The sequence below is a fragment of the Aptenodytes patagonicus genome, chromosome 7, assembly GCF_965638725.1.
Source record: "Aptenodytes patagonicus chromosome 7, bAptPat1.pri.cur, whole genome shotgun sequence".
NCBI lineage: Eukaryota > Metazoa > Chordata > Aves > Sphenisciformes > Spheniscidae > Aptenodytes > Aptenodytes patagonicus.
In genome coordinates, this window is record NC_134955.1 from 59,002,343 (window position 1) to 59,030,175 (window position 27,833).

A 27,833-nucleotide genomic window follows, 5' to 3' on the forward strand; every position below is an offset into this window, starting at 1 on the left:
TGGGCTCAAAAAATCCTTCTGAAAAGTAAATCTCTCAAATTAGAATTTATATTCTATTTTGATTTTTAATAGAATATTAGCAGCTACAGTCTCAGAAACATGCCTTTTGCTTTATGTCTGCCTTATGTATTACTTAGACGGGGTTACATGCTCTGCTTCAGAGGATTACATGCTCTGCTTCAGAGCATGTAAACACCTGTTCGCATGTACTCACTGGAGATAAAACTGATCTCAAGCACAGTCATTCACATCTCGGCATGCTTCAGCCCAGGCTAGAAAGACAGGTGGAATCCTCCCTGCAGCTGACAGGTCTGCTGCTCTACCCTGGTAACAAATCCCAGAATTGAAATGCAAGACTTCGGTGCTAATTCTTCCTTACTTCAAAGACAGAAAGCACGTTAGCAGACTTGCTGAACAGTATGGGAAATGGTAAAGGACAGACAGGGATAAATAGATGGAGCAACTGGAATAGTCATTTGGTGGAAGAGATGCAGGCAAGAGCCAATGTAGGGCACAGTAGCTAAAAACAGAAAAAGGGAGCACAGAAGGTTACAGCAGAGGAAGGGCAAGAGCAAGAGCAAAGCAATGTTAAAACACTCTTGGGCACTGAACTTGCCTTTTAATTACTACAACACAGGCCTCTTCAAAGTCTAGCTCCAAATACACAAAACTAAAGCCAGACAACACTAATGGGGCATTTTTACAGTATGAAGGAGAACTCCTAGTGTACTTTATTTAGATTTGAGAGGTCCTTTCTCACATTTTACACTCAGTCATTTCTCATATTTTACACTAGTCTTGGTTAAAACATTATTAAACATCTAAAACCAGGCCTAGGAAGCTGAAGTCTCTCTAATAAATTAGCTGGCAATGGACAGCCAGAATTAAATTAATAATCCCGTTTGCTATAAAAAGCTGTACCATCACAGGTTTGCCAACATTAGCACAAGTCTAAAGCATCTGGAAGAGAAGGAAGATTGAACCACTGCTGTATACACTGCATGCATCTACCCTGCAAAGAACAAACTTTATTAATCTCATTCCGGTTTCAGGTTAAAGAAAGAATGATGGTATATAAATATTACTGTGTTACTGGGAAGAAGCCACTCTGCAGAGTAATATCAAAAGAAGTCACTAAAAATCAACTAAATGTTTATTTGATGCACTTAAAAAACACCACCTCCAACAAATTTAGCTAATTGTTGGGAAGCAACTTCCAAAGACATTTAGTCTTTAATTAGAATCAAAGAGAACGCGTCTTGACATATTCTGACTTGGGATGCTCAAGATACTCCTAGATCTACTAAAAAAATGTAAGTACTGTCAGTTTGACATTATTCCCACACACACATTGCAGTTGAACCTAGTTAGATACTAAACACAAGACTGCCTCATAAATTAAATATAAACTTCTGGTAAGAAATTATTAATTTGAAGGTAACACAAAATGCTAAAGGGCAAAGAAAAACGGCTACATCCAAGACAACATCCCAAAGAAGTGTATTTCATAATTACTATCACTTATCAGCTTTCTAATTCTGAACTATTACATTAATAACTACAGGATTCTCCCTATGTCCCCCTACCTTCTATTAAAGCTTTCTTAGGCAGAAGGAGTGCTTCTTACTATAAACACCTCACTGATCTTCTAGGGAAGATAGCTTACTAGCTGCCCCACAGGAATCAACTCAAGCTCTTCCTTAATGATTAATAACTCCCCTTGCATCTCTTTTGAACCAGGTCCTCAGACAACTATTTGACCAGAAAAGAAAAAATATTTACTCTTTGCAGAAAAGAAGCAGTAAATGGACTGTTAAACTCTACCACTTTGCCAACCTACTTTTGTAATTTCATTTCTTGTTTGAGTTTAGCTCCTCCTGAAGACTCCCACAGACTTTTTGTTCCAAATTCCTTTTGAGCAGAATTAAAAACCTAATGTACTGTTTTTATTTGCATGTCTCTAAATATGCTCTTCATTTAGAAAATATTAACCTCACTTTATAAAATAGAACACCTAATTGAAAGTGAAGCAAGTCACTCCGACTTCAGTCATCAGCATGGACAGACCTAACAGAACAGCCCAGGCCTCCAAAAACACTGGATGCTTAAGCCACGGGCATCGCGATGTGTCCTTTAACAAGCACTGAACACTGTCATTCTGGTAGCAAAGATGCAGATCCCCCAAGATCTCTAACACCCTTAAACTGCCTCTTTCTTTCAGAGAGCAACCATTAGAACACTCATTTGCTGAAAACTACCCAATGCATCAGTTTAACAGTATAACCAGCACCACGATGATAAAGTATGTAATACTTTAGATGCAGTAGACATGTCTAAGTTCATTATATTTATTACAATAAAAATATCATCAAGATGTACACTTTTCCACATGCAGAGAGACATAATATGGCTTATTTTTAAATTATGTACAATATTTAAATCAGAAGTCTATTTCAAGACTCAGATCTGACTTCAGCTACAGATCAGGCCATCTCTAACTGGGAACAGTAACATACAGATTACAAGTGATTTCAGCGCTTGCAGCATTTCTTCCCCCAACACCCTAAATCTATTTCTAGGCACACCATGCCAAGGATGCATTTCCAACTGTACTTCAACATATACTTCAATCCAGCTTGCTAAACATAACTGAAAGCTCTATTAAAGCACAAGCTGGCATGCTTGAATCTCTACCATATTAAATTACTTAACTGAGCAAAAATATCGGGAAACACCCCCGCCTTTGTGCCCATCACGCCATTCCCTCCAACAACTTGTACACTGGCTTACTATTTCATAGCAGGAACCAGACACCGGACATGCAGAATGCTACAGCTGTTTACTCACCTACAAAACACTATGTTTCGCTTTACAGTTACAAGCTTACAACAACTGAAAGCAGAAGACACTTGTGAGACATAAAGCTAACATTAGTAGCAATTTTCACCAAACAAAGCTGTCACCTGAAAAGACAGGTGCTTACGTTACATGCTCTTAGAAGGGACAAAGGCAATTTGCTTTCAACTTTATCTCATGAGCAAGCTTAGGTTCCAAGGACAAGTCCATCCAAAAGAGCAGATACCAAGCTCGGGAGAAGAGCAGCCTTGAACTAAGCTGCAAGGGACAACTTCCAAGAAGAAGAACTGAGCTTGTCCTGACAGCTAAATATTGCCTTTGGGTAAAAACTCAAATGCCACTTTAATTCAAAATTTAGGAAGTTGCTAAGAATGAAAGACAAATGCAAAGCACAGCCTCAGCTTAAGCAACTCTCAGCAAGTGCTGCTGGGTAAGAAGGAAGATGAGGAAGGGTTCACAAGAAGTTCCATCTCAGCAGCTGCTGTAGTAACAGGGGGAGGCTGAAACACCTAGGCTGTTTCAGGAGTAACACCCCTTGTAGATAAACAGTTTAAATGATTTATTCTGATTTTAAAACCCACCTTTTTTCCTCCAAAAGTTTAACCCCTTTACTAAAGCAGGTGGCAGACCGGGTGAGAAAAGGAAAGAAACCAGAGCACTCTTTTCCTGCCAGAGGAGGACTCTGAGAAGCCACAGAGCAGCAGAAACGCTCCTGAGCCAGACCCCGAGAGCTGGAGGTACGGGAGGCTCTCTGGAAAGCTGAAGGAGTAGGAGTAGGGAGTATTCAAGATGTGTCACACATAAAAAAAGGAATTACATCACGGGGAAAGCAGTTTTAGGCCGTTTGTTTTACTCTGGTTTCTGATCAGCCTCTCGGGGGGATGGGACAAGGGAAGCGAGCACGAAGACGCGAGTGTCACCGCCTCGCTCACTTCAAACCCGCGCGGACCGGGTCGAAACGAGACCGACCCGCCCACGGCGGGGCAGGAGAGCGAGCCGGCGGCGGGCCGCGGAGCGCAACGCCAACCGCCTCCGGCGGGTCAGCGGGAGCGAGGAACGCCGCGGCGAGTGGGCGCCGGGCGCCGGCCCCCCGCTCCCCCCAGCCAGCGGGACGGAGGCTGCAGCTCCCCGGGGGAAGAGGCGGCGCTGGGCGGGCGCAGCCCCGCACGCGGAGGGGCGTGGCGCGTGGGCGCCCCGCGCGTGGGGCAACGGCCGCCCGGGCCGCCGCGGCCGCCAGGCGGGGGAGCAGGCCGGGGCCGCGGGGGAAGGAGGGGGCGGCGAGGCCTGGGGCGGCGAGGCCTGGGCCCGCGGAGCGTGCCCCGGGGCGGTGGGGGGGGTCCGGAAAGAGTGGCGCCTCCCGCGGGAAGGGAGGCGGCGGGGCCGGCCGCGGCGGGGCGAGGCCCCCGGGCGGGCTGAGAGGAAGGGCCCGGACCCCGCCGGGCCGGGGGGGGGGGGGGGGGGGCCTGGCCGAGGGGCGACCGGCTCAGGCAGGGGAGGGGGCCTCGGGCAAGGCCCCGCCTTACCTCCCGCGCGGCGGCAGCTCCTGCCTCGCCTGCTGGGAGCGGCGCGGAGCCCGAGCCCCTCGCGCCGGACGCCGCTGCCCGCGGGTGGGGAGGCGGCGGCCGAGCTCGCCCCAGCCCCGCACTCCCGGCCCGGCCCGGCCCCGCCCCCTCCCTCGCCCCGCCGCCGCCATTGGCCCAGCCGCGTCCAGCCGGAAGGCCCCACCCCCTCCGGGACCCGTGGCGGCCAATCCCCAGCGACCACCCCTTCGCCTTCGCTACCGGTCTTAAAAAAGGGCATGGCGGCTCCCCCATTGGCTGGGATTTAACCCATGCCTTCAGATTCCTACTGGCTGTCACGGCTTGCAATCTTCTCCCTCCGGCTTTCTGATTGGCCTACTCCAGGACTACGGGCGCACGTCGCCCGCCTGCTTCTCGCGCTTAGCAGCCGCTGAAGGAGACGGGATTGGCCGGGGGGGTGGGGGTTGCCGCTTCTCATTGGCCGCTAGGCAAGCAGGGGCTTCGTCCTCGCGCGCTGTGCCCTTGTGACGCCGATGTGATGACGCATGAGCGGCCTGGCCTGCTTCCCAAGATGGCGGCGCGCAGGGCGCGGAGGCTACGCTGTCGTTAGAGGCTCCGCGCTCCGGTGGGGTTTCCTCTCCCGCGCGTGGCCTGTGAGTCTGCCGCGCCCGCGTGGGGCCGCGGGGCGCCGGCGGCCGGGGCCGCCCGCCCCCCCCCCCTCCCTCCCGGGCCGCCCGCTGGCGAGAGCTGGGGCCTGAGGAAGAGGGGAAGGGAGCGGGGAGGCCGGGGCGGGGAGCGAGCGCCTCCCCGGGCACCGGCAGCCTCGTCTGCGTCGGGCGGGCGGGCCGGGTCTGGGAGGAGCTGAACGCCCGCGCCGGTTTGGGGGCTGTAGGGGACGGAGCTGGGCTCTCGGTCGGCTGGTTCGTCTAAGGTGGGATGTAAAAAAGCCGGGATCGAGTTCCTGAAATCTTCTCTGTATTAGCGGCGTGCGTAAAAAGGCAGAAGAAAAACTTTCGTCATTATTTTCGGTCGTTACGGTTTGGATTGGGATGCTTGAGGTGGTTCGTTTAGGATGTCTTCGGGTTGACGGTTTTTATTCCTGATTTTGTATTCGGGAATGCTTTCGCTGCTTATAGAAGCAGGTCTCGTCGCTTCGGGCGATTTTAGTGTTAATTGGGTTTTAAGCTGTTCAGAGCGTTAGGAAGCAAAATAGTTTGTAAGGAAGAAGAACCGTAACAGTTGTAAAAAATAATGCTTTCTTGGTAAATATGATGGGAAGGTGCGGTCGTGGCCCGGCGCTCTTGTGTTGGTTCTGGAAACAGTTTTAAGTAGCCATTTACTTATTTGTGGCAGAGTTTGGATTGGTCTGTGACCGGTACCATTAGTTGTGAAGGTTCTTCCAAAACCAACGTGGAACAAAGACAGTTTCCTTTATTCTGAAAAAGAGAAACTTTTTGAAGTTGAGCAATAGGCTCATTGCAGGCATCGTTTTTCTGGCAGTCATGTGATCTTCCTTCCGGTTTCAGAAGGGAAACATCTGGAAAATTAACAGCTTAAAATTAAGAGTTTTAAGTTTGGGTCGTCTTCTGACTGTTTTGCGTAGAGCAAATATATTGCATCATATGTTAATGACTATTTGTTATGCGAACCTTTGCAGGTGACCGCGGTAACTTGTGCATAGTATCCGTAGTTTATTGAATTACAGTAAGAGTGGTTTTGTGCCTGAAAGAAATAAAGGCAGCAAGACAGTCTTCGTTCTGTCTTTAAATTGAGGCATGTCTGAACATCAGTCATAAACACCAGAAAGTTGCCTGCAGAGCTTTGTGATGTAAATATACATACACGAAGTGCTGGTAAACACAGGAAGGTAGCACAATCTCTGAGTGCAGTCAACTGCTTTGTTTTGGGGACGATTTTGGATGCCACCTTACCCTACAGACTCACATCAGTTGTCTTGATCTTGGTATGTGAAAGAACACTACTTTTGTTACCTTTTTTTCCTTCAGGTAATACAAGTACAGACCACTTTACAAAGCTTTTTGCCAAGTGGTTGCTGCTATCTTACCACCCAGGGATATTCGGGAGACCAAGTGGGTATTTAAGTTGCCATTGAGACTGACCTAATGAATGTGTTTCCTAGTTAGGAATAGTGAGTTGGTCCCTCCCCCCCCCCAACTTTTCAAATCTTGCTGCTACCATCACTGAGTTGTTTTTCCTTATTTTGTGGACAAAGTGGGTGAAAGTTGTTCTTCCAAGAAGTAGCAGATATTGTTGATAATGCATTCTTGAAGTCTCTTTATTAAATAGGTAATAGCAAAGATAACCTATGTCTATTTCTTTGAATTGAATTTGCAGTATATGGGGAGGATAAGGGCAAGGTTAAATATTACTTGTCTTTGAGCGTAGAAAAAGTCCCTTCCAACGGGCAAGGCTAAACACTATTCCTCTTTACTCATCTTTGAGTAGGGGGGAAGTCCCCTCCATTTTTAAAGAAATCCTTTTGTCTTTTCGTAAAGGTTCTGAAGCGACTATCTGAAGACTTCCTTTTTGAAAACTTAAAAAGCAAGAACAATTCTGTTTTAATAAATGAAGGAGAATAAAGAAAATTCCAGCCCTTCTGTGAACTTGGCAAACCTGGACCATACAAAACCATGTTGGTACTGGGATAAGAAAGATTTGGCACATACACCGTCACAGCTAGAAGGGCTTGATCCAGCTACTGAGGCACGATACCGCAGAGAGGGGGCCAGATTCATATTCGATGTGGGAACACGTTTAGGGTTGTATCCTTTAAACTCGTCTTGGTATGAAATGTCTTTATGAATGGGGATTTTCAGAATAAAATGTACAAGAGGTGTCATGTGCTTAGTTAGCTGTTCAAATGTTTCTTAATCATTAGTCAGAAATCTTTTTGAGTTTACTTGCCTTTTGATGTAATGTGTTCCTATGCAATTTTTATCCATTTGTTGGATAAACAAGGTTTCAAGTGAACCATTTTGGCAATAGAGAAGTAAGGTGATACGGACTTGCCAATTACGGATAACTTTTGGCAGTTACAAAACTCGGTCTCTTACTACATGAATCTACGTAACTTCTCAAATTTTGAATTTTGCATTCATTTTTCTACATATTTTGCCTCTGAGGCTTCTAACCTCTGCCTCCCCCCTCTTGCATTTTGGTGTTTGTTTTTTTTTTTGTTTAGGTTGGGATTTACAACTTTGTATATATTAGTAAGTTCTCCCCACTGTCCCACTCTCTCATAGACTGCTGCTTAAACTTTTTGCTTCCTATATTCCTATGCTGTTTTTAATCTCCTCAGTTCTTTGTTTAATAAAACCTGGTGAAGATGAAATTTTACTCTTCTCCTTAAAGAGAAGAGTAGGGAGCATGTTCAGATTTTATTTGTATTTGTAGGTGTGAATAGTTAGTAACTTTCCTCCACGCCAACACTTTAATGTGAAGTGGTGATTGTTCTGTTCCTTCATGTACGTACTGCTGGTTTTGACCTTCTCTGAAGCAGGTACAGTTTAACACGAGGATGACCTTGCATGGATCCTCCTATAAACATGATCGGGACTTTGCATGCCTCCAATAAATGCTTTAGGTATCAACTGCATCTGGGCTGAATCATAGTATTTACACAGCCTTAAGGGGTTTTGTGGCTTTTTTTCCTAAAGCTCCTGTTTTACTTGCAGTGTTTTCTAATGGGTCACTGAACGGACAATTACTTGAGGTACTTGATAACAGCAGAATGTATCTTTTCCTTTGTGCATGTTTGGTTTTAAATTTGTTTTATGTCCTGTTTGAAAGTCCTTATTCTGCACCACAGACATTATGATACTCTAGCAACCGGAATAATTTATTTCCATCGGTTTTATATGTTTCATTCCTTCAAACAATTCCCAAGATATGTAAGTATTTGCAATATTGATGACTTAATGCAGTGATTGCACTAGGCATGGACTATTTGAAATGGTGATAAGTCACTTGGATACTACTGCTGGCCACCACTCTGAATGATGAAAAATAAGCACTATGTCTTTCAATCATTACAGCTTAAAATACACTGTTGTTGCTTGTTTACACATTTCTATTTATGGTTAGAAACATATTTATATTGACATTGCAGTTATGTCTTGCTGATACTGTTCTTTAGAAAGATTAACAGCTATACTTCTGGCACTCCTGTATTGGCTAAAAGAAAAAAAAAAAAGTATACCACCATCTTAACACTGCTTGACAGACAATGCTGAACCAGGACAAATTCTGCTTTGGGTTTCTGACCTTGAAATAAAGTCATATAAAACAGACAGTCCTCCAAATTCTGTATTTTTCCTTTGAGAAAGTAAAAGTTTAAATTAACAGTATAATAAAATTAGAAATTAATATGCGTATTAAGTCTTTCTTGGGAAACTTCTACAGAACTGTTAATGGAAACTGACAGTGCTTTTACAATGCTATACTGTATTGCATATCTACATGCAGACAACTTTTTGAAAGCACTTTCTTTTTTAGGTGACAGGAGCCTGCTGTCTCTTCCTAGCAGGAAAAGTTGAAGAAACACCTAAGAAATGTAAAGATATAATTAAAACAGCTCGTAGCTTGCTAAATGATGTACAGTTTGGACAGTTTGGAGATGACCCAAAGGTAAAAATAGCCATGTTGAAATCGATTTCATCCTATCGTACTCCAGCAAAGTGACATACATTCATTAGAGCACTGGTTGATTTTCAGTTGTTCTAAATTAAATTATACGTTCAGCATGCATTTATGGCTCTTTTGGTTAACGTGGTAGGTAACTACAAAAATAATTGTTGCTAATACAAGTACCTTTGGGAGCCTACTGGGGTAATTGTTTGTATAAAAAGTTTACATCTGATTTCATGTAAACCCTGATGTTATTTTGCAAATTAAAGTAAATTTGAGTAATTCTGATCAGAGCTAGAAATGTCATCAAGACATAAATCATATTTGACAGTGTTAGTATCATTTTAGGAAGCAATCAATAGCAAATCTTAAGTCAAGTAAGAGAACTACATCTCAAAAGTATTGAGATGTTTCCTGTTGAGGTTATTTGACTTAGCAAAACTATGCTTCTCTCAAAATTTGCTTATTATAAATAGCAGAAGGATCTGAAACTTGGGAGAGCAGCATGGTGAGAGCTTACCTTTTTGTTGTGATTTTGTATATTTGGCACGTTCATGCTGTGTCTGGTTCAGTTCTTTCCTACATGGAAGAAAAGGAATTTTAAACAACACATACCCCTCTTCTGACTCAAATAAATGTGAAGAAAAAGTATCTGGGTTTAAAAGAATGTTTTAAGTTGGAGAGATTTCTCTTCTCCTTGGAGACAAACCCTAATCAAGCAAAAGCAGACAGACATGTTTGCCGGGAGATGCTATGTAGTCATGCTTTATACCAGCATAAAATATTTGTGAGTAAAAGAAGGAATAATATTGTGGTTACCTTGGAACATTCTCTAGGAAGAAGTGATGGTCCTCGAAAGAATCTTACTACAAACAATAAAGTTTGATTTGCAAGTGGAACATCCCTACCAATTTCTTCTCAAGTATGCCAAACAACTCAAAGGTAAAATATTACAGGGTGAGCAAGTAATGCCTGTTACTAATTTTCAGAACTTAATTTACATTGCCAGTGCAAGAATATTCTATTCCAAACTGTCCTTCCTAATTTTATTTCTTACAACTTTTCTGATTGTTTTTCAGGAGACAAAAATAAAATTCAGAAACTGGTTCAAATGGCGTGGACATTTGTCAATGACAGGTAAGATACTTCTAGGAGACCGTTGGAAAGTGAAATAGTTACTGTTGCTTACTTTATTCTGGGATTAGATATTTCTTTGACAAATGTTTGTTACATGTTTTCTGCTTGTTATAGGTTTTCTTGATAGTGTTCATCAGTTTTTCTTTCCATCATTACCATGATGGTTCCATTGAGCAGGGAATCTAGGATGAATATAGAAGTAGACCATTAAGACCTTTGCAATTTTGTGGTAATGATTTACTGCTGCATTAAAAAAAAGTTACTGTTTGAAAGGGCCAAACCAAATTATAGGTCTCCAGGATAGAAGCTGGCTTATTGCCCAATCTGAGATATGTGGCACATTCTGAGAAAAGAATTCACTTCCCAATTCCATCATGTTGGTCAATATATATATATTTTTTTTTAAAAACGATATTTTGGTAATGGTAAACTAGCCATTAAATTCAGTGAGGAATATAGTTTTTAGCGCTAGATTTACAATTTCTTGAATAATGGATTTGCAATACAAGGATGACATAAATTACCAGGAATGTGTGTAGAAGTACTTTTCATGTGTAGTGTGGTATTGGAGAAAAGAAAACCAAACAAAACAACTCGATACACTTTAGTCGTCTTAAGGAGGATTCTACAGAGCTGGGCAAGTTAATTCACCAAGGATGGTTAGATGTAGTTTTTAATTAGCAAATCCTTAAGAAAATGTGTAAGTGGCCTGACTGTTCAGAAGTGCTAAATACATTGCTTTCAGTCATACCTGCAGCAGTAGAACACCATTAAAAAAGAGGTGCATTTTTATTCATATGCCTAATTTGAAGTAGCCCAGTGTGGGTTCAGATTCTGTAGATGTCACCTAAACTCTCCAAATTAATTTGAGCAAAAGGTTGCTTAGTGTATTTGGATGTCAAAAGATGTTTACTTCAGCTGCTGTCAGTCTTGTAGGTGATGATCTTACAGGTGGAACAAAAATACAGCTTGTCTGTCACTGTTAAGTTTGTCAGGGAAAAATTCTGTTATGTATCCATCAAACTTTGGACACTACTCTACTTGGAATTAGATGGTGTTTAATAATTGAAGAAATGTAATAATTAAAGGAAATGCACTTCAGGAAAACATTAGTATGAAGTTGGAGTGGTTGTTTCCAACAATACTTATCTCTGTTCTTGAGAGGCTGTCCTGTGCTTACTTAATAGGCACCATATTAGAAGTGTACTTGTTTTCTAGGATCCTGGGAAAATATTTCTGTACTTTGCACTACAGGCCTTTAGAATAGGGGGTTCTGTTTTTATGCAGCCGCAGTACACCCCCCAAGTAAATGTCATGAAAGTAATAATAAGAAATCAGTGTTTTAAGAGCTAGTTCTTGTGTCTTTTTTTACTGTTTACTGCTGACCTGATTCTGCCAGTGTTTAAGTATCCCATTGGCCTTCAGTTACATGTAGCCCACTGGAGAGAAAATGGATTTAAACCACTGTCTAGGCTGCTATTTTGAGGCATTTAGGGACATAATGAATTCATCAGTGAATTCGCAGAAACTTAGCTGGCTAGCTGGATCTAAAATTGTTTAAGCAGATCCTATGTTACAGAATCTATGGAAAAAAAAGAAAGAAAAAAGAAAAATTTTGTAATTTAAAGTTAATATCAGGAAACAGTAACTTTGATTATGACAGGAACTTACTCGGTTAACATCAATAATACCAATAATATCAGTTATTTTAGCATTAGCTTTAACAAAGGCTATTCAAGAGATAACCTTTTACAGATTATACAGCTTGATCTAAAACTTGCATCATGCTTGACAAGTTGCTTTACAAGTTCACGTTGGCTGTTCTGTGGGATTTTTTTTAGTACTTGTTTACGTTTTATTGAAACACATTTGGAAACTCTAAAATCCAAATGTGGGCATCATTCCCTAACCAGTGTAATGCAGTGACAGCACGCTTGTGTGGCAACGGACATGAACACTATATTTGGTTAACACTACAGGTGAGACTACAGTGGAATGTAGCTGCCCATGCTTGGAATATAATGCTGTCTTTTCCCTCTTCTTCCACACCCATATAGTGTTAGGTTTTCTATTTTTAAACTCCGAACTTGATGTTCCTATGCGGTGTATTGCTTCTGTAGGCATATGCCCTCTGTATTATCTGTGTAAAATTACCTTGTTTCATGATAGCAGTAGTGCAGAAACAGTTTAGTTTTGTAAACTCTTTTGTTTAACAAGGCTCTTAATTAAAATTGTCTGAGATGTTAAAGCGTGGTGGGATTTTATACCCTGTTAATTATAGCTGTCGTACATCAAAGTGTTGGACTTTGACAATCAGAATTATCTTCAGGGTTGTGTTTTGTTCTGCGTTTTTTATATTCCAGTCTCTGCACTACACTGTCACTGCAGTGGGAACCTGAGATCATAGCTGTTGCAGTTATGTACTTAGCAGGCCGTTTGTGTAAGTTTGAAATACAGGAATGGACATCGAAACCAATGTACAGACGATGGTGGGAGCAATTTGTCCAAGATGTTCCTGTTGATGTTCTGGAAGGTATGAAAAACATTTGCCACAAACAGAGGAGTATTTCCTTTAACTGTGTGACCTAGATCATAAGTAAATGCAAATTGCTTTCTATCTAGGTTTTAGTCAAAATAATCGTGTAGAGTATGAAACTCAGGTCATATGTGCTATGCCTTAACCGGGTTTTTAAATTAAACTTATTAGACTGGCTTAGTCTGGAAGCATATTTAGTTACTATGATTAGTATTCTGGTCAATATTTGCTTTACGACTTGTTTAGTTTATAACACAGCTAATTAGCTGCAAAGTTGTCCTGGTGTGTGTTTTCTAACTTTTTAATAATTCCCTTCTCCCCATTTTAAATAAGCAGCTCTACAAACACTGGAACTTATGGAGCCTGGTTTCCGGTGGTTTTCTCATTGATGATTGACCTCTTTAACCAAATTATGCTAGGTCTTTTTTTTTTTTTTTTAATGGCGTACCATGACTGAGGAACAGATGATGGGGGATGAATTCTGGTGTGTGTGTGTGAATTCTCATAGGGGATGAATTACAGATCTTTTTCATCAATACAGATATCTTAATACTATTCCCTTTGTGTGTATATATTCTCATATTTACCTGCTGGACAGAACCCCAGGAAGTTCATAAAATAAAGCAGGACCTTTCTTGACTCTTTTTAAGTAAATTGTGGTTATGTGGCCACTAATTTGTCTTCATTAAAGTTTTGACTGACTTACCCAGTACAAGTGTTGGGCTAAGCATACTTCTAGGTCCATAAATTGCTTTAGAAACCACCTTTAAAAATTGATGCTTGTCACAACCTGGCATTGGGTTCTAAGGAATTTTTAGGTGAAATGTTATGTGTTGCTGTTCAGGTGGTTTAGCCTTTGTTGCTCTTAGAACTTTTAGGTGAATACCATACAGTTCTGATGATTTCTTAAATGGTTACCTGCTCTGTATTATGGCTTTTTTCAGAGTTCCTTCAGTTTCAGATAGATCTTCTGCTGAATCCTTGTCAAAGAAGGTTGTAGAATGGGAATCTCTCCAGTTTCTGCTACTGCATTAGTGAATGCTCATGGAAAGAACTCATTTGGCTTTTCTAGAAAGGTTTTCTTTTCCTTGAGTGCTGCTCTTGCACCTGGTTATCAGTTGGTCCTACATGTTTTCTTACAAACCTTTAGCTCCTAACCTGTTGGAAGAAGAATTTAGTACTAGTCCTTTACTTAGTTTCCTGAAACTTTTTTGACCAGCCTAACTAGACGTGTGTTTTAACATATAATCTTCTTTCACTCACTTTCTTACTGTATTACTGTCCTGTTGTTACACAGTTACCTGGGTCTCCAAGCACACAGTAATGACATATGGTATATTAATACCAAGACACTTTGTTCTTCTTCTGCAAGGTGTGCATATACACCTACATATTGTTCAGCATAGGCAGAAGAAACTCAGAAATGCAAGTATAAATTGAAAAATAGTCTGTTTTAAAAAAGTCAAATCTGTGGTCATTATAACAGTGAGTAATACTTGCAATGAATTTTTCTGAAGTTGATGTCCAGTAAAAAGCTTAGTTGATAATTGTGTATTAAATGTACACTTGTTCATTATAGGGGTATAACCTTTTGGATTTTTTTTTTTTAAAGACATCTGTCATCAGATCCTGGATCTATACTCACAGGGAAAACAGCAAATGCCTCATCATACTCCTCACCAGTTGCAGCAGCCACCATCTCTTCAATCTACACCACAGGCACCTACGGTACAGCAATCCCAGCAATCCCAGAGTTCAGAGCAATCACAGACTCAGCAGCAAAAAGAGTCACAACAGTCAGCACAACAACAGCAGCAGCAGCAGCAGCAAACACAAGCACAGCAATCTAAAAAGCCCTCTCCCCAGTCAAGTCCTCCTAGACAGATTAAAAGACCAGCAGTAAGTTTAACTTTAACTTGTGTTTTATTTTCAAGCTGACCTGATGTCCATTTGATTTAAAGGCTGCAGTGTGCAGCAGACTTGTGTTTGCTTTAAGAATGAGCCTGGTAATTAATTTTGTATGGAGACTTCCATTGGCTTTATGGCAAGTATGTTAGTGTAGAATAGCCTTTACAGTTTTGGCATACCACATTCTTATTCCACTTGAGGCAAAACCAGTGGAGAGACTTTTAAATCAGCATGAGCTATTAAGGTTCTAACTGTTCGTGGTTCTGTGCTACCAAATTTCATTGTTTTCGCTATTAAGCAGGCTTCATTTAGGGAAGGTCTCTTGTGCCATACTTGAATGTAGAGATGTGCACAATGCTCATGAATACATTATTTGACTCTCTGGTCTTTGATTACAAATGTAAGAGAATGGTGGCTTCTAAAAGTATGTCAAAATTCTTAGAAAAAGTCTTTCAAAATAATCTAATAACAGTAGAAGCCTATAAATTCATCATACATCAAAGTCTCACTTTGTCTGTATTATTACCTCATCATTGAAAATAAGAAGGTACATTGGCAGCTGGATAATATCACAAGTACTCCCGAGTGCTTTTCCACAGTCATCAAGTTCAAATGAAGTTTTCAGACTTTAATCTACACTTTGTGTTTTTTTATTTTTCACTTGTAAGTTACCAAAAAAAAAAAAAAAAGTGTTAAAGTGTTACCCAAATCTTCTTGCATGTACTTAGTAAGAAGAGTGTTTTCAGAAGTAAAATCTTTGGAACAAGTCCATTTAGGAAGTATATTTTGTACAGCTTTTACAGCTTTTGCTCTAACTTGTAATTAATGCATGCCCAAACTAGAGAACAGACATCAAGGGGAAAAAAAACCCACAAACAAAACCAAAAACCCAGGAAGAAGCAACAAATGATAGAATGAAATGGAATTGGAAGAGTGCAGCATCTTCATGATAGCAGCCTCGCAAAAAAGATAAATATGTAACTCTGTAAAACTTTGGTCTTATAATTGCAAGATATAACCTACTACTAGAGGAAAAAATCTGCACTGAAATACATAGTTCCTGCACTGAACTGTAGAGTTGTTCAGGATAGAAAGGTGATAAAATGTGTTAATTAGCTTGAAAATTGGGAGAGCTCTTTACAGGTAGTATGTCTGTCTTTTCATACTTTTTCTGTCATCAGCACAAATTCTGCTTGGGTTGTCCGATCTCTAGGGCGTGGAAGTCTTTTCTTATTTTTCTTGTCCCCCTGTACTCAGCACTGGTGAGGCCGCACCTCGAATACTGTGTTCAGTTTTGGGCCCCTCACTGCTAGAAAGACATTGAGGTGCTGGAGCATGTCCAGAGAAGGGCAACGAGGCTGGTGAGGGGTCTGGAGAACAAGTCTTCTGAGGAGCGGCTGAGGGAACTGGGACTGTTTAGCCTGGAGAAAAGGAGGCTGAGGGGAGACCTCATCGCTCTCTACAACTACCTGAAAGGAGGTTGTAGCGAGGTGGGTGTCGGTCTCTTCTCCCAAGTAACAAGTGATAGGACAAGAAGAAATGGCCTCAAGTTGCTCCAGGGGAGGGTTAGAATAGATAGTAGGAAAAATTTCTTCACCGAAAGGGTTGTCAAGCATTGGAAGAGGCTGCCCAGGAAAGTGGTTGAGTCACCATCCCTAGAGGTGTTTAAAAGACGTGTAGATGTGGTGCTTAGGGACATGGTTTAGTGATGGACTTGGCAGTGCTAGGTTAGTGGTTGGACTCGATGATCTTAAAGGTCTTTTCCAACATAAATGATTCTGTGATTCTTCAACAAAAATGCCTGGGACGGTTTGGCACATCAGTAACTAAATAACAATTTGGATTTTTCTATGTGTGTCCATGAGATTCTAAGTTGTTATGAATGCTTGTTCATTCATTTAAGGCTCTACCTTTACAGCACTACTGATTTCACACCATCCCATGTGTTAATGAACTACCTCATGGAAAAAAGTGATGCCTTTTGCATGAATAGTATCTGTTGTTCTTTAACAATCGCCTCTGGTCAAGCCCTCAGAGCAACTTACCTTTTCTTGAAATTAAGTTTGAGGTCCATCACCTAATAAATAAGGAAGTGAATAGTACAGATAAAAAGGTAAGTCCTGGTGCACTGTAGGCATCCAGAACAAATATAAAGCAAAGGGTGACTCAGTAGGAGTTTTGTAGAACAGCACAAACAGCATGAATTTGAGAAAAGCAGATGTGATTATCTGAAATCATTCTTTTTCCAGAAAGCAGTCTAGGAGAACAAGATGTGTAGTGTTTGAAAGATGTACTTGGTGCTTCTAAAGTGTTCTTCAGTTAGATGTACCATAAAACTTACTTAAAATGTTTGCCTCCTTCTATAAATAGGGCTTTGCATGACCTCTCCTTTGGTTTGTACAGAACATAAATACACTTTGCTCCTGGAGGCCAGATTTTCCATTTACATGAAGGTAATGGAGTTGTAAGAGTTCTACTGAGCCAAGATACTTTTAAGCAGCTGAGGCATTGGCCCATGACTTAGAGACCCATACCAGAATCTGCATATCCTCTACATCTCTAGTGGTGAAGAGCACTTGAATGTTCAGTTGACTTCACTAAAAATACACTGGTGAATCATTAGAAGTAAATAGTATATTTAGTTTGATTAAACTAGAAATTATTAGTGGGAACAATTTTAATGCACGTAGAAACAGCACTAAAAGAACAGTTCCATTGTGGTATGGATTGAGCTTATTATGAAAGTATTAAATAACAATCAGCATGCTAATAAATAATGTTGACCCTGGGATGTCATGGCTGGAGCAATACAAACTACAGTGCAGTAGAAGGACCAAAAAAAAGCTCATCTCTGTTTTAGCAGCTGCCATTATTAAAGAAGTGATTTAAATTTTTATAGGCTTTGAGTTTGTTGCTTCTTGATTCCTTCCCCCCTGCATGCCCTCCCTCCCCCCCCCCCCCAGCATAAATACAGTTTAAACTGACGTTTGTTCTTCTGTCACAGGAGCTATTTGGCTCCCGTTACTTGTTCCATTCTAATGGTGTACCTCAATGACATTATTTTCTGAATGTTGCTCCATGTTAACAAATGCACAATAATTGAATTGCTTGCCACTTGCAGTGATCAACTGACTTCACAGAGTGAGTGACTTTTGGAAATGTTGCAATAAGTAGCAGAGACTTGCTTCTGTTTGAAAGTGCGGGGAGATCTGATGTTTGGATGCAGTTTTACAGGCAAGGAATTTAGTGCTAGAAAATTGAGAAAAGACTACCCAAGTAAAATGAAGGCAGCAGATGGGTCTGTGAGAGTCACCAAGAAAAGTATGTATGTTTGGAATGGGAAGATAAAGATCGTCCTTAAAAAGCAGGAGAGCAGATGGAAGGTGGCTGGAGATGAATTGAAATGACTATGAAAGGAATATAAGAATGAGGTAGCCTCAAGCAGGCCTTGGGTACCTTTGTATTGGACAGCAAAAATCTTGAGAATACCCATCAGAATTAAGGAAAATTCATTGTTCAAGTTGAAGTGAAATGTATGTCCATTCTTACTGTGGAAAGTAAAGTGATGGGAACTGAGCAACAGTTCATGAAGGTAAAGCCACTAGAGGTAAATAGTGCCTTAAAAAAACCCTTTCATTCAAAAGACAGAGAATCTATGTACCGTACCCCTCTGATTCTTATCATTAATTTTAAATACATTTGTAACTAAGCTTAATTTACTTAAAATTTCAGTTAGGTTTTCTGCTTTTCTCAAAGACCATCAACTAGCCATCTCAGTTGGGCTAAGTAAGCTGGAAAGATTTTTCTTACTCCCTTGTCTGTGATTCTTTAAGAAAACCACAACAAAACAACAACAACAAAAAAAAACAACCAAAAACTTGTGATTGGAAGGATGATGTGAGGTTTTGTGGGTTTTGCTCAGTGTGCATAATTTTCTTTTTCTGGCATAACATTTGGCTTTTATGCAATGCTTTCCATCTGAAGGCTTCTGAAATGTTTTGCACTGAGCAACACTTTCACTGCCCTCCTGTCCTGGTAAATAAAGCATAAAGGGCTGAAGTGATTTTGGCAAAGGTTGAATGATAGGTCAAAGCAGAATCGGGAACAGAGGCCAAGTCTCTTGCTTTCAGCTCAGTGAACAGTGTACAGGACCATGACGTATGTGCAGTGGGTGATAAATAAATTAAACGAGATGTAATACTCAACAGCGAGAACAGCAGCAAATGCTTTATCTAAAATAGCTGCTATTTTTTCAGTCTTTTCACTCTGCCAGTTAAGCTCGGCTTTCCCAATGTGATTTGACTTTGTTCAGTTTGTGTTGCATCTGTCTGAAGAGATTGGACATTATTAGCCTCCTAATAAAAATATAGGAACAAATAAAGGCTTTGTCCTGCCTCCTTTCAGGGGAGGGAGGAGGAAACTGGTTCCGAGTTGGAAACTGGTTCTGGTTTAGTCAGATCTGTACAAAACCTCTTCAGCAGGCTTTAAGATGTTTCCTATTTTGCTCACTTGTTACCATTTTAAAATGTTTTGTATTTTGCAATGGTTTTATTTCCATCTTTTTTTTTTTTTTTTTTAAAAAAAACAGGCTGTATCTCCAAAAGAAGAAACAAAGACATCAGGTAAGTGTTAATGTTCTATTCATATTGCTTTCATTTTACTGTTTTAACCAGAATAAGTCATTTGCTGACATGCGCTTTGTTTGCTTACAGGCTTGGCAGTTCTAAACTAGTTTGATCCTAATAAAGTGTCTTTAAATATATACTGCAACTATTTTTAAAATGTTCCTAACTGCAAAACTTGAAAAAATGGAGTATAACTGTGCTCCAGGAGTCCCTTAATACAGTCTATTCAGTAGAAGTCTTGCTAAACTACTCAACTCTCAATGTATAACTCCATGCATCATTTGGGGTAGTTCTTCAGCAAGCTGTGGGACCTTGAAGTGACTGAAAGTACCATGTCATTAAATAGCTGCACTAATAATAAGTCTGTTGGTAATCAGTGACATTTGTAATCGGTTGTTGGCATGGCTGCCAGTAAAAGGCATTTTGTATCAATATATAATCTAGCTTAAGAAATGCTTCACTGCAGTGATCGCATCTAGTTCTTTTCTTTTGTTCGTTTGTTTGGGGTTTTTTCCTTCATTTTGCTGGTTTTGGAACAATGTATTTCAGGATAGCTAGGATGGGATTCTGCAACCTTTCCTAAGCAAGTCTGGCACTTCTCCCTCTCTGGCTCTGCAGATAGATTCCAGAGAGCTGTCTCTTCTCCCTCCTCTCTCCTGTGCAATTGCCATTTTGTTTGATTTCTAGACCCACGTTCCCCTAGCAGAGCATAGTTCAACTTCTTCTGAGATTTGTTTAACTATTTACAAGTTACAGTTTTGTGCTAGAAAATGTACACGTGCTCATCTTCACTTACGTACTGTTACTGGGACAATTTGTCTCTAGTTACAAAATACATAGCTTGAACTTGTAGGCATGTGTTCTTTTGGAAGACTTGTATGTGATACTTGATGCCACTTTATTTATACGAAGGTCTTGATTTTAGTTTTCTTTATTAAACATACCTAGTATATATGATTTCCACTGTACTTTTGCATAGTGTAACATGATATGATAATCATTAGCATGAGACCAGAGTTGGAATTTGGAAAATATTGCAGAGCAATAGCCAATTAGGAACTTCCCAATGTTTTTTAGAACCACCACCACCATCTAAAATTCCTAAAATTGAAACTTCACATCCACCAATACCTCCTGCACATCCGCCTCCAGGTAAGCTTTTATTTTGTTAAACACATTTACTCTTGCCGTTAATTGCCTTGCTTTTCATTCAGATGGTGGTAACGGTGTGGGGGCAGGGGCTGTTGCCTTGATTAATCAGCTTGGCAAGTAAAAGCATTAGGAAGAAGCTCTAGAGAGAGTTTCATCTTAGTAGCACAAGCTTTTCCAGACAGAAGCAAAAAAGTCATGATGGAAACAAGACTATACTAGGTGGACAAAGGCGAAACAGAGCTGTGACTGTTAAAGGCATAGAAGACTAAAACTTACTGTCACTAGCAGGCGCAAAAAGGGACTTACATCCTCAAAGGGATGGCAGATGCCGTATTCTATTACTAGAGTAGCTTCCACCTGTCCTATAGAAGTCCTCCACGTTACATTTTTAGTATAGAAATTCTGCAGGTGTGTAACTTTAAACAATAAGGGTGATACTTTCTTTGCTGTGTCCCAAAAGAGGACTTTCATCTGCCAGAGAACTTTTAACACTGCACACATGCCTTATGTTTGCAAAATAAACTGTACTGTTGTAAAAATGTGCTTCCAGCGCCTTGATGCATTAGCTGTCCTTCCAGTGACCCTTAAATATGACATAAATATTTTATAGAGCATGGTCCATAATGTAACTATAAGATGACAGTTTCTAACAGGGAACCACCAGAGAGAAAAACAGTGCTCTGAAATATAGTAGGACCATTTTTCCCATTTGTTAAAATCTAATTAAGAATGAAAAGGTTCTTCTAAATATCACGTTCATTGTTCCTTCAGTTGTTAAAGCTTGAATGCACATTTTGCATCCAGAATGATTCTGAAAATGGGCAAATGGGGAAATTATTGCCTGTTACAATTTAGGAGCTAGAAGTCATTGAAATCATAGGTACCACAGCCAGCATACCCACCTTGCATGATCTAATTATGTAGCTGTCCTAGGGGACAATTTTGCTGTTAAAATTATGACTGCTTAGGTAAGATAAATCCTATTTAGGCAGGTAATGAATTTGTTTCCCTTGTTATCTAAAATTTTCCTCTTAGAATTTGTTTTATACAAGCAAATCATTGTATAAGCACTGAAACATTTTCAGAACAGTCTTTAGAGGCCAACTCTTGTCTTTTGGGGCTCCGAGGAAGAATCAGCTGAAAACTAAGAATGTTTATTGACCAAATGAACAGAAGTACTAGAAGGTGGATTTATCTCAAATTCCATTTAGCATCGTCAGTTTAGTTGTTGTATGTCACTGGAAATGACTGCCCTATATCTGCTTCTAAATAACTTTTCTTACTGAACAATGTTTTAGATGTTTATATATACAAGCAAGATGGATGTCAAGATGCCCCAAACTCTTTTTTGCTGGGCATTTAAATACTGACTGTATGACCGTAGAGAGATGTTGCCATTAGGTCAGTCGTCTTATTGTGGTATTCCTTACTTTATAAAGCCTGCATTAAGAGGGGGAAAAAAAATACTTTAAGATTCTTATTTAAAGAGAAGACAGCTTAAAGCATGTTCTTCCCAGAAATGGCCAAGTATAATTCTGTAAAATTCTGACCTTTTTATGAACTTCCCCAGACTGTCAGGTACTGAGTTCCCTGAAACTAATCAGTGCAACAAAGCTGATCAGATTTCATGTCCCAAGCAATCTATCGCACTTTCTTACTTACCCTCTGGTTTTCTTTCATTTGGTAAACGGGTTTAGAACTGAGTGTTAAAGACTTGAGACTTTGGCCTGTATTCTCAAATAATATTTCCCAACATGGGAGTCAAGTGAAGTGCAGAGGGTAATCCCAGGCCACCTCCTGGACTATAAAAGAGGCAGAAGAGAGGCCTGGACTAAATAAGATTGAAGCACTGATCAAAAGATTTTTGGTATCTTGGGTCCCATGACTTTTTAAATCTGTTAGTTGTGATTCTGTCCATCTAGACTGCTAATTTCTGCTGATTGTAGAACAATATTTAAATTATAAGAAAACAGTAATAAGAATGGAAGATGTATTTAACTTTTAGAATGGGAAAAACTGAACTTGGAGCTTTGTTATGCAGCTTAGGTATTTTCTAGTGATAGAAGGTCTGACTGGATACCATATGGCATTCAGAGACTTAGAGAATTGAGTCCTCTTTTGATATGTTAACTGGAAGAAAAATACCAAGTATTCAGAAGCTGTTATTGCCACTAGCCTTCAAAAAAATAAATGACATTTTCTCTTCCAGAGCGCAAGCCTCCTTTGACAACTGCAGTTTCAATGGGAGAGGCAGAGCAATCTACTACTGTGGACTCAGTAGATGTGCCAAAGGTCCAGATTCCTCCCCCTGCTCATCCTGCCCCAGTACATCAACCTCCACCTCTGCCGCATCGTCCCCCACCCCCACCCCCCACCAGTTATATTACAGGGATGTCTACTACAAATTCCTACATGTCAGGGGAGGGTTATCAAAGTCTTCAGTCAATGATGAAAACAGAAGGACCAACTTACGGAGCTTTACCACCGGCCTATGGACCACCAACTCATCTACCGTATCATCCTCATGTCTATCCTCCCAACCCTCCACCACCAGTTCCACCTCCACCCCCTACTTCATTCCCCCCGCCCAATATTCCACCTCCTACTCCTGGATATCCTCCTCCACCTACATACAACCCTAATTTCCCTCCTCCAAGACTGCCTCCAACTCATGCAGTACCACCTCATCCACCTCCAGGGCTGGGAATGCCACCAGCTAGTTACCCCCCGCCTACTGTTCCCCCAGGTGGACAGCCACCTGTACCACCTCCAATTCCACCACCTGGTATGCCACCTGTAGCAGGACTTGGACGTGCTACATGGATGAGATAGCATGAGGTACTTTGCACGATATCCTTTATGTTGACTAGGCAGGAGTAGCTAGCCAAAACCTACTTTGTAAAGATGAAGAGGAGGATAATTTGTATAATTTAGATGAAGAAATGAGGCAGTGAAATGACAATTTAGCTGATCTGTTTGCAGTATTGTTTATGGTGAGTTATATAGGCTTCTAGATTTTAATCAGCTTTGCAGTATCTATTCTAACTTTATACATTTGACTTAAGTTTAAATTGTCTTGAGTTATTCCAGCACTGGATTACTTTGTACTAGCAAAACCAGCCATATTGGCTCAATTATATCAGTAAGAAGAAAATTTCCTTCTAGAAATCAGTGCCTATTTTTGAGTATCAAAATAGCCAGATACCATGAAATTTTATCTATAGTAAAACTTCATTTTTAGTAATAATTAAACCAACACAATGTCAAGCATAAAAGCTACTTTATTTAAGAGAGATTCTGAATGCTAGCTGACTGGAATCATTTTGAGGTGTTTGCGTTGCTGATATTTTTGTTTTGGAATGTACTGGTATCTTAAAGTATTGTATGTTTACACCTATTTGCAAATTCCTGTACATAATATATATATTTTCTAAGTGTGAAAGTCTGAATGTAACAGCCTACTGTGATGTACATCCTGGTTATAAATGGGACTACTTTGTTCACATCTACCCAAATAAAATTGGTTCTGAATTTGGTGGACTTCCAGGTTTTTCATAGTAGTTCAGAATTCATAACTACGGTACTTACTGCAAGATATTTCAGCAGTGGTCTCCCAAATCTTATTCATCAGTTTATTTAAAAAGAATGTATTTTATTTTATTCAACTAGAAGTATACACTATCACAATCAATCTCTTACTTCATTTTTACTAAAATATTTCAAATGAATCAAAAAAATCTGTACTATTACTTTCCCTCCCCAAAAAAGCCAGAGTGGTTCAATAATAGGTAAAAACGCGTGCTAAGGTCTAAAGAATTTTGCTATATACACAACAGCAGGTGCTAACTTTTCCAGTTCTTTGTAAATAATATACAGAAAATATAGCAGGGCTGTAAGATCACAGGTTTAACAGAAATCAAACTTTAAACTGATTTCTAAAGCAGCACAAATAGACTTTCCCCACATTATGAAAAATATACAATTTTATCACTTTACAGTCATGCACTTTGAAAAAGATCAGTAGTACTCTTCCCCCACAGTTTCTAAAAAGATAAAAGGTCACTTTAACACTGATTTCGTTTAATATCTAATATTTGGATAAAAATGTGCCATTCTCAAACAAGGTTGTGCTCAGCAGTCTTATCAAGGTGCAAAGAGCCGACTGAAGCTGGTTACACCACAGCATTTCAGCAACTTTTATGGAAATGCCATTCACTTCAGCCACTCCAACAGAAGTCAAGGATGCGATTTTACCTTCCTTAAGCAAGCAAAGTCCATTTGCAAACAATGGATGCTTTCTTGGCCAGAGGATTGCAGAACCCAGGGCTTCAATCTTGAGGAAATTAACTTGGACTGTTGCCCCAAATATATCAATGTAATGGCCGCTATTTCAAGGGATGCTCCCCTCCAACTTGATGTTCAAAGCTCCTCCGGTAGTTTTCACTGAAGACTTAGCGCACAGGTAAGTGAATTTAATTACGCATATAAAACATCTTTTTAGACAACTGAAAATTCAGCACCCAAGTCATCCTGTAAAGTCATTGAGTGTCATTTTACCCCAGGAAGATACTTCATAGCTCAAATGGAGCTAAGTATGAAGAGTAGCAAGCCTAAAATCCCCCCAAAATAACACCCCAACGTACAGCACTGTCATGTTCTTGTGCAAAATCAATGATGCACGTCTTACATTGAAGATTTGTGCTGCCAAATAGAATCTTAAAGAAACAGGATATACCCTAAGAGCATCAAGACTCTTCAGCTGAACTACTGGCTACCCTGTAAACTGGCTCTTCAGGATTTGCAGTGCTAATGGACCTCAACTGCACCGCTATTTCCCTTGTAGGTGAGATCCGCAGGTGGAACAAAACAAGCTTTGCTTGAAGTCGTTGAACAGATTTTGAGAGAGATGTGATAGCAGGGAATATCTGAATGAGAATTACATAGCTGGTGAGACTAGTAATCTGATTAGTATAGCTCTTGTCTTGTTGAGAGGACCTGCTAGTCTAATATACTCCTAAAATAGCAAGCACGTCAACACAATTAACTCCCTACAAGTGCTGGCAACATTTGCATTGCTTTAGTTAAAATTCACTGACATAAATGAACCTTGTTCCCAATATGCTTAAATCCTCTGCTTAATCCAGTGATGAGATGCCACCAAAATTAAAATGGGCTTTCAAGCAGATAGATTAAAGTAACCCTCTATTCGACATCAGATGTTAAGGAAGAATGATGCCTCTGCTTTACATCACCTTTTCTGGTACGAAAATCTCAAGGTATAAATGTACAGGAGGAAGACAAGTAATCAATGGTGACTAGAAACTGGAGGTCAAAACAAAAAGCAAAGAAGAGGAAATCCGGGATCCTCTAAAGATGTCCTATTTTAAAGGAGACAGACAAACTCTAGAATGGATTTTTCCAGACACATTGGATGTAAATATTATTAGACTTACAGTTAGCTAGCTCAGCGTTCACTGACTGAGCAGTAGTAAGAAATAAACTACTGGTGAGTGTGTGAGTGAGAGCATGCGTGTGTGTGTTTTGGGGGTGGTCTTTGGGGTTTTTTTCAAACAACCTACTCATCTTGACTGTTACATTTTTATTTCTGCAATGAATAATGAGGTGGTGCTTACCCTTACTGATTACTATGTATTTTGGTTGTATGCCTTCTCTGTGTTTTTTACTGGTTACAGATCTCGGCTCTGACGCTCCAAATTACCCAGGCAGCTGGATTATTGTATGCCATGGGACCAATTACCTTTCATAACTTGCAGCATGGGCTCCTGGGTATTGTTATCGGTGCTCCATGTTAATACAATACCACAAGTCAAGAACTGAACTGGTAGAACAAATTAATTTAAGAGGAAGAACCTGTCCAGCTAATTCAGCTGTCTGTAGCTGTGACTGATTCTTACGGAGAATAAAAAGAAAGTGATGGTGTTTGAGGTCACTAAATCTTCAAACTAATCACTAAAATCGATACAACTTTTGAAGAGGAGGCTTTGATCTTTTCACATGCCTGTCTTTAAAATTATTTTACATCAATTATTTTAATAACCAAGCCCCGCTTCCTTGGACTGTTGGGAAAGAACATTAATAAAATACAGGGACAGCTGCTGTGACAACTTGGAAAAGAAGGGGGTCAAATTCTTACAACTATACAAGCAGCTACTCCACAATAGCAAAATATAAGTCCAATTGTTTTATATACAGCTATTAGAAGAAGGAAAAACCCACTTGTTTTGGTTCATTAACAAAAATAAAGCTTGAATGGCAGGAAGTAGTCTCACCCGACAGCCCGTGTTAATGGAGTTTTTATTCAGCTCTGCAAGGTGGTTGTTTGGTTACCTTACACAGGAACCAGTATAGGTGAGGGCTCCAGCAAGAACATTTTAAAAAAAAAAAAACCCAAATCTTCCTTATGTGAAAGATGAGCTGCTTTCGAAGATCCTGTGAAAGCCGTAAGCACTGTTAGGACGGCAGTTTCTGCTGAATTATTTTGTAGTAAAAGCTTTACAGGAAAAGTGTTGCCATATTTGTAGGGAATACTGGTGTGTGGCTAAGTGACTTCAGTTCATTCACATTACGACTGCAGAAATCTTGTGTTATTTGTTCATGAAAAATAGTTCATTAACAGCTGATACGGAGTCTCAAGCCTTTCTGTACGCTTGTGTGATGAGTACCACTGTACAATGTACAGAGTGGTACCAGTGTTTTTGGATCACCACTCAATATTGTACACAGCACCTTGTGAAAACAGTTGCATGTCATTCTTCAAAATAAGGACCTCCAAAAAAGGTGTTAGCAGCTCAGGAGCTTGGCAGGCAGTAAGCCAACAAATTCAAATTGCTTTTTCCTTGGAAAGTGCTGCCTGGAGCCACTAACCCAGCTATGAATCATTGACAAGCGGGTGGACCGGAGCGATACAAACTGTGACTTCTCCACAGGTTAAGGGTTCTTCTTGTTCCTCTTAGAAATTCTCTCGAGTTAGTTAATTCTACAAACAGACCATTACAACAAAGCAGGTTTGAACTACGATACAAATGATGCAAGTCTGGCATTATTGGATGGTTACCCATTGAACAGTAGTTCCAGAGCACCACAGCCTGGAAATCAGGCCTTTAGCTGCCATATTTACACTATTGTTACAAAAAAAGCAAAAAAAAAAAAAAAAAAAAAGCAAAAAGGAAACCCTGAAAAAAACTCAACCCCAACTCCCAAAGAACAGGCAGCCAGAAACGCTGAGCTCTGCCTCTTTAGTCTTCACAGAATCAATCGCGTCCAGCCTCCGGGACAGTGTTCCTACAAGGGACCCTTGAACTGGTTTCCTGAAAGATGTTGCCTGATGGAGGGTTTGGAGCTCGCAGCATCACCCAGCTTTCGCCAGACAACCTGTAAGAAAAAATAAAGGGGTAAGGGAGAGAAAGACAGGAATTAAAAAAACCCAAAGCC

The 27,833-nt window shown here is 40.4% G+C and overlaps 3 protein-coding genes across 11 annotated transcripts in view; 1 reads left to right on the plus strand and 2 right to left on the minus strand.

The window, feature by feature from the left end:
- SETD3 (SET domain containing 3, actin N3(tau)-histidine methyltransferase) overlaps positions 1-4,791 on the minus strand; it is a 64,822-nt gene extending 60,031 nt beyond the window's left edge. Inside the window, exon 1 of one of the 4 annotated variants that reach the window (XR_012995952.1) lies at positions 4,706-4,791. The gene's annotated coding sequence lies outside the window, so the exon portion shown is untranslated. Of the gene's footprint in view, positions 1-3,437; positions 3,458-4,379; positions 4,439-4,705 lie in introns of those variants that run through there. The other 3 variants (XM_076345414.1, XM_076345416.1, XM_076345417.1) reach the window with 3 other exon arrangements.
- Positions 4,792-4,891: 100 nt separating this feature from the next.
- Positions 4,892-23,921, plus strand: CCNK (cyclin K). Of its 5 annotated transcripts, XM_076345420.1 has the most exons (12): positions 4,892-5,029; positions 6,383-6,466; positions 6,893-7,159; positions 8,206-8,287; positions 8,892-9,023; positions 9,860-9,965; positions 10,103-10,160; positions 12,524-12,693; positions 14,309-14,595; positions 19,193-19,226; positions 20,307-20,381; positions 22,591-23,921. In XM_076345420.1, exons 3-12 carry the CDS (start codon positions 6,963-6,965, stop codon positions 23,211-23,213), a joined length of 1,764 nt encoding a protein of 587 aa, XP_076201535.1. In that variant the 5' UTR covers positions 4,892-5,029; positions 6,383-6,466; positions 6,893-6,962; the 3' UTR covers positions 23,214-23,921. The 5 variants fall into 5 exon arrangements, with proteins under 5 accessions (XP_076201535.1, XP_076201534.1, XP_076201536.1 ...); XM_076345419.1 differs by lacking the exon at positions 6,383-6,466; XM_076345421.1 differs by lacking the exon at positions 6,383-6,466 and having other exon boundaries at positions 4,892-5,001.
- CCDC85C (coiled-coil domain containing 85C) overlaps positions 23,645-27,833 on the minus strand; it is a 119,540-nt gene continuing 115,351 nt past the window's right edge. For both annotated transcript variants that reach the window (XM_076345426.1, XM_076345425.1), the window contains one exon: positions 23,645-27,773. In XM_076345426.1, the coding sequence (XP_076201541.1) occupies positions 27,684-27,773 (90 nt within the window). In that variant the 3' untranslated portion in view covers positions 23,645-27,683. The remainder of the gene's footprint in view (positions 27,774-27,833) is intronic.

Excerpts from the sequence above, each read along its gene's own strand:
- CCNK (XM_076345420.1), top strand. The coding sequence starts at position 6,963 with ATGAAGGAGAATAAAGAAAATTCCAGCCCTTCTGTGAACTTGGCAAAC. Across the intron at positions 9,966-10,102 it reads GTATGCCAAACAACTCAAAG|GAGACAAAAATAAAATTCAG; the intron begins GTAAAATATTAC and ends ATTGTTTTTCAG. Across the intron at positions 12,694-14,308 it reads TCCTGTTGATGTTCTGGAAG|ACATCTGTCATCAGATCCTG; the intron begins GTATGAAAAACA and ends TTTTTTTTAAAG.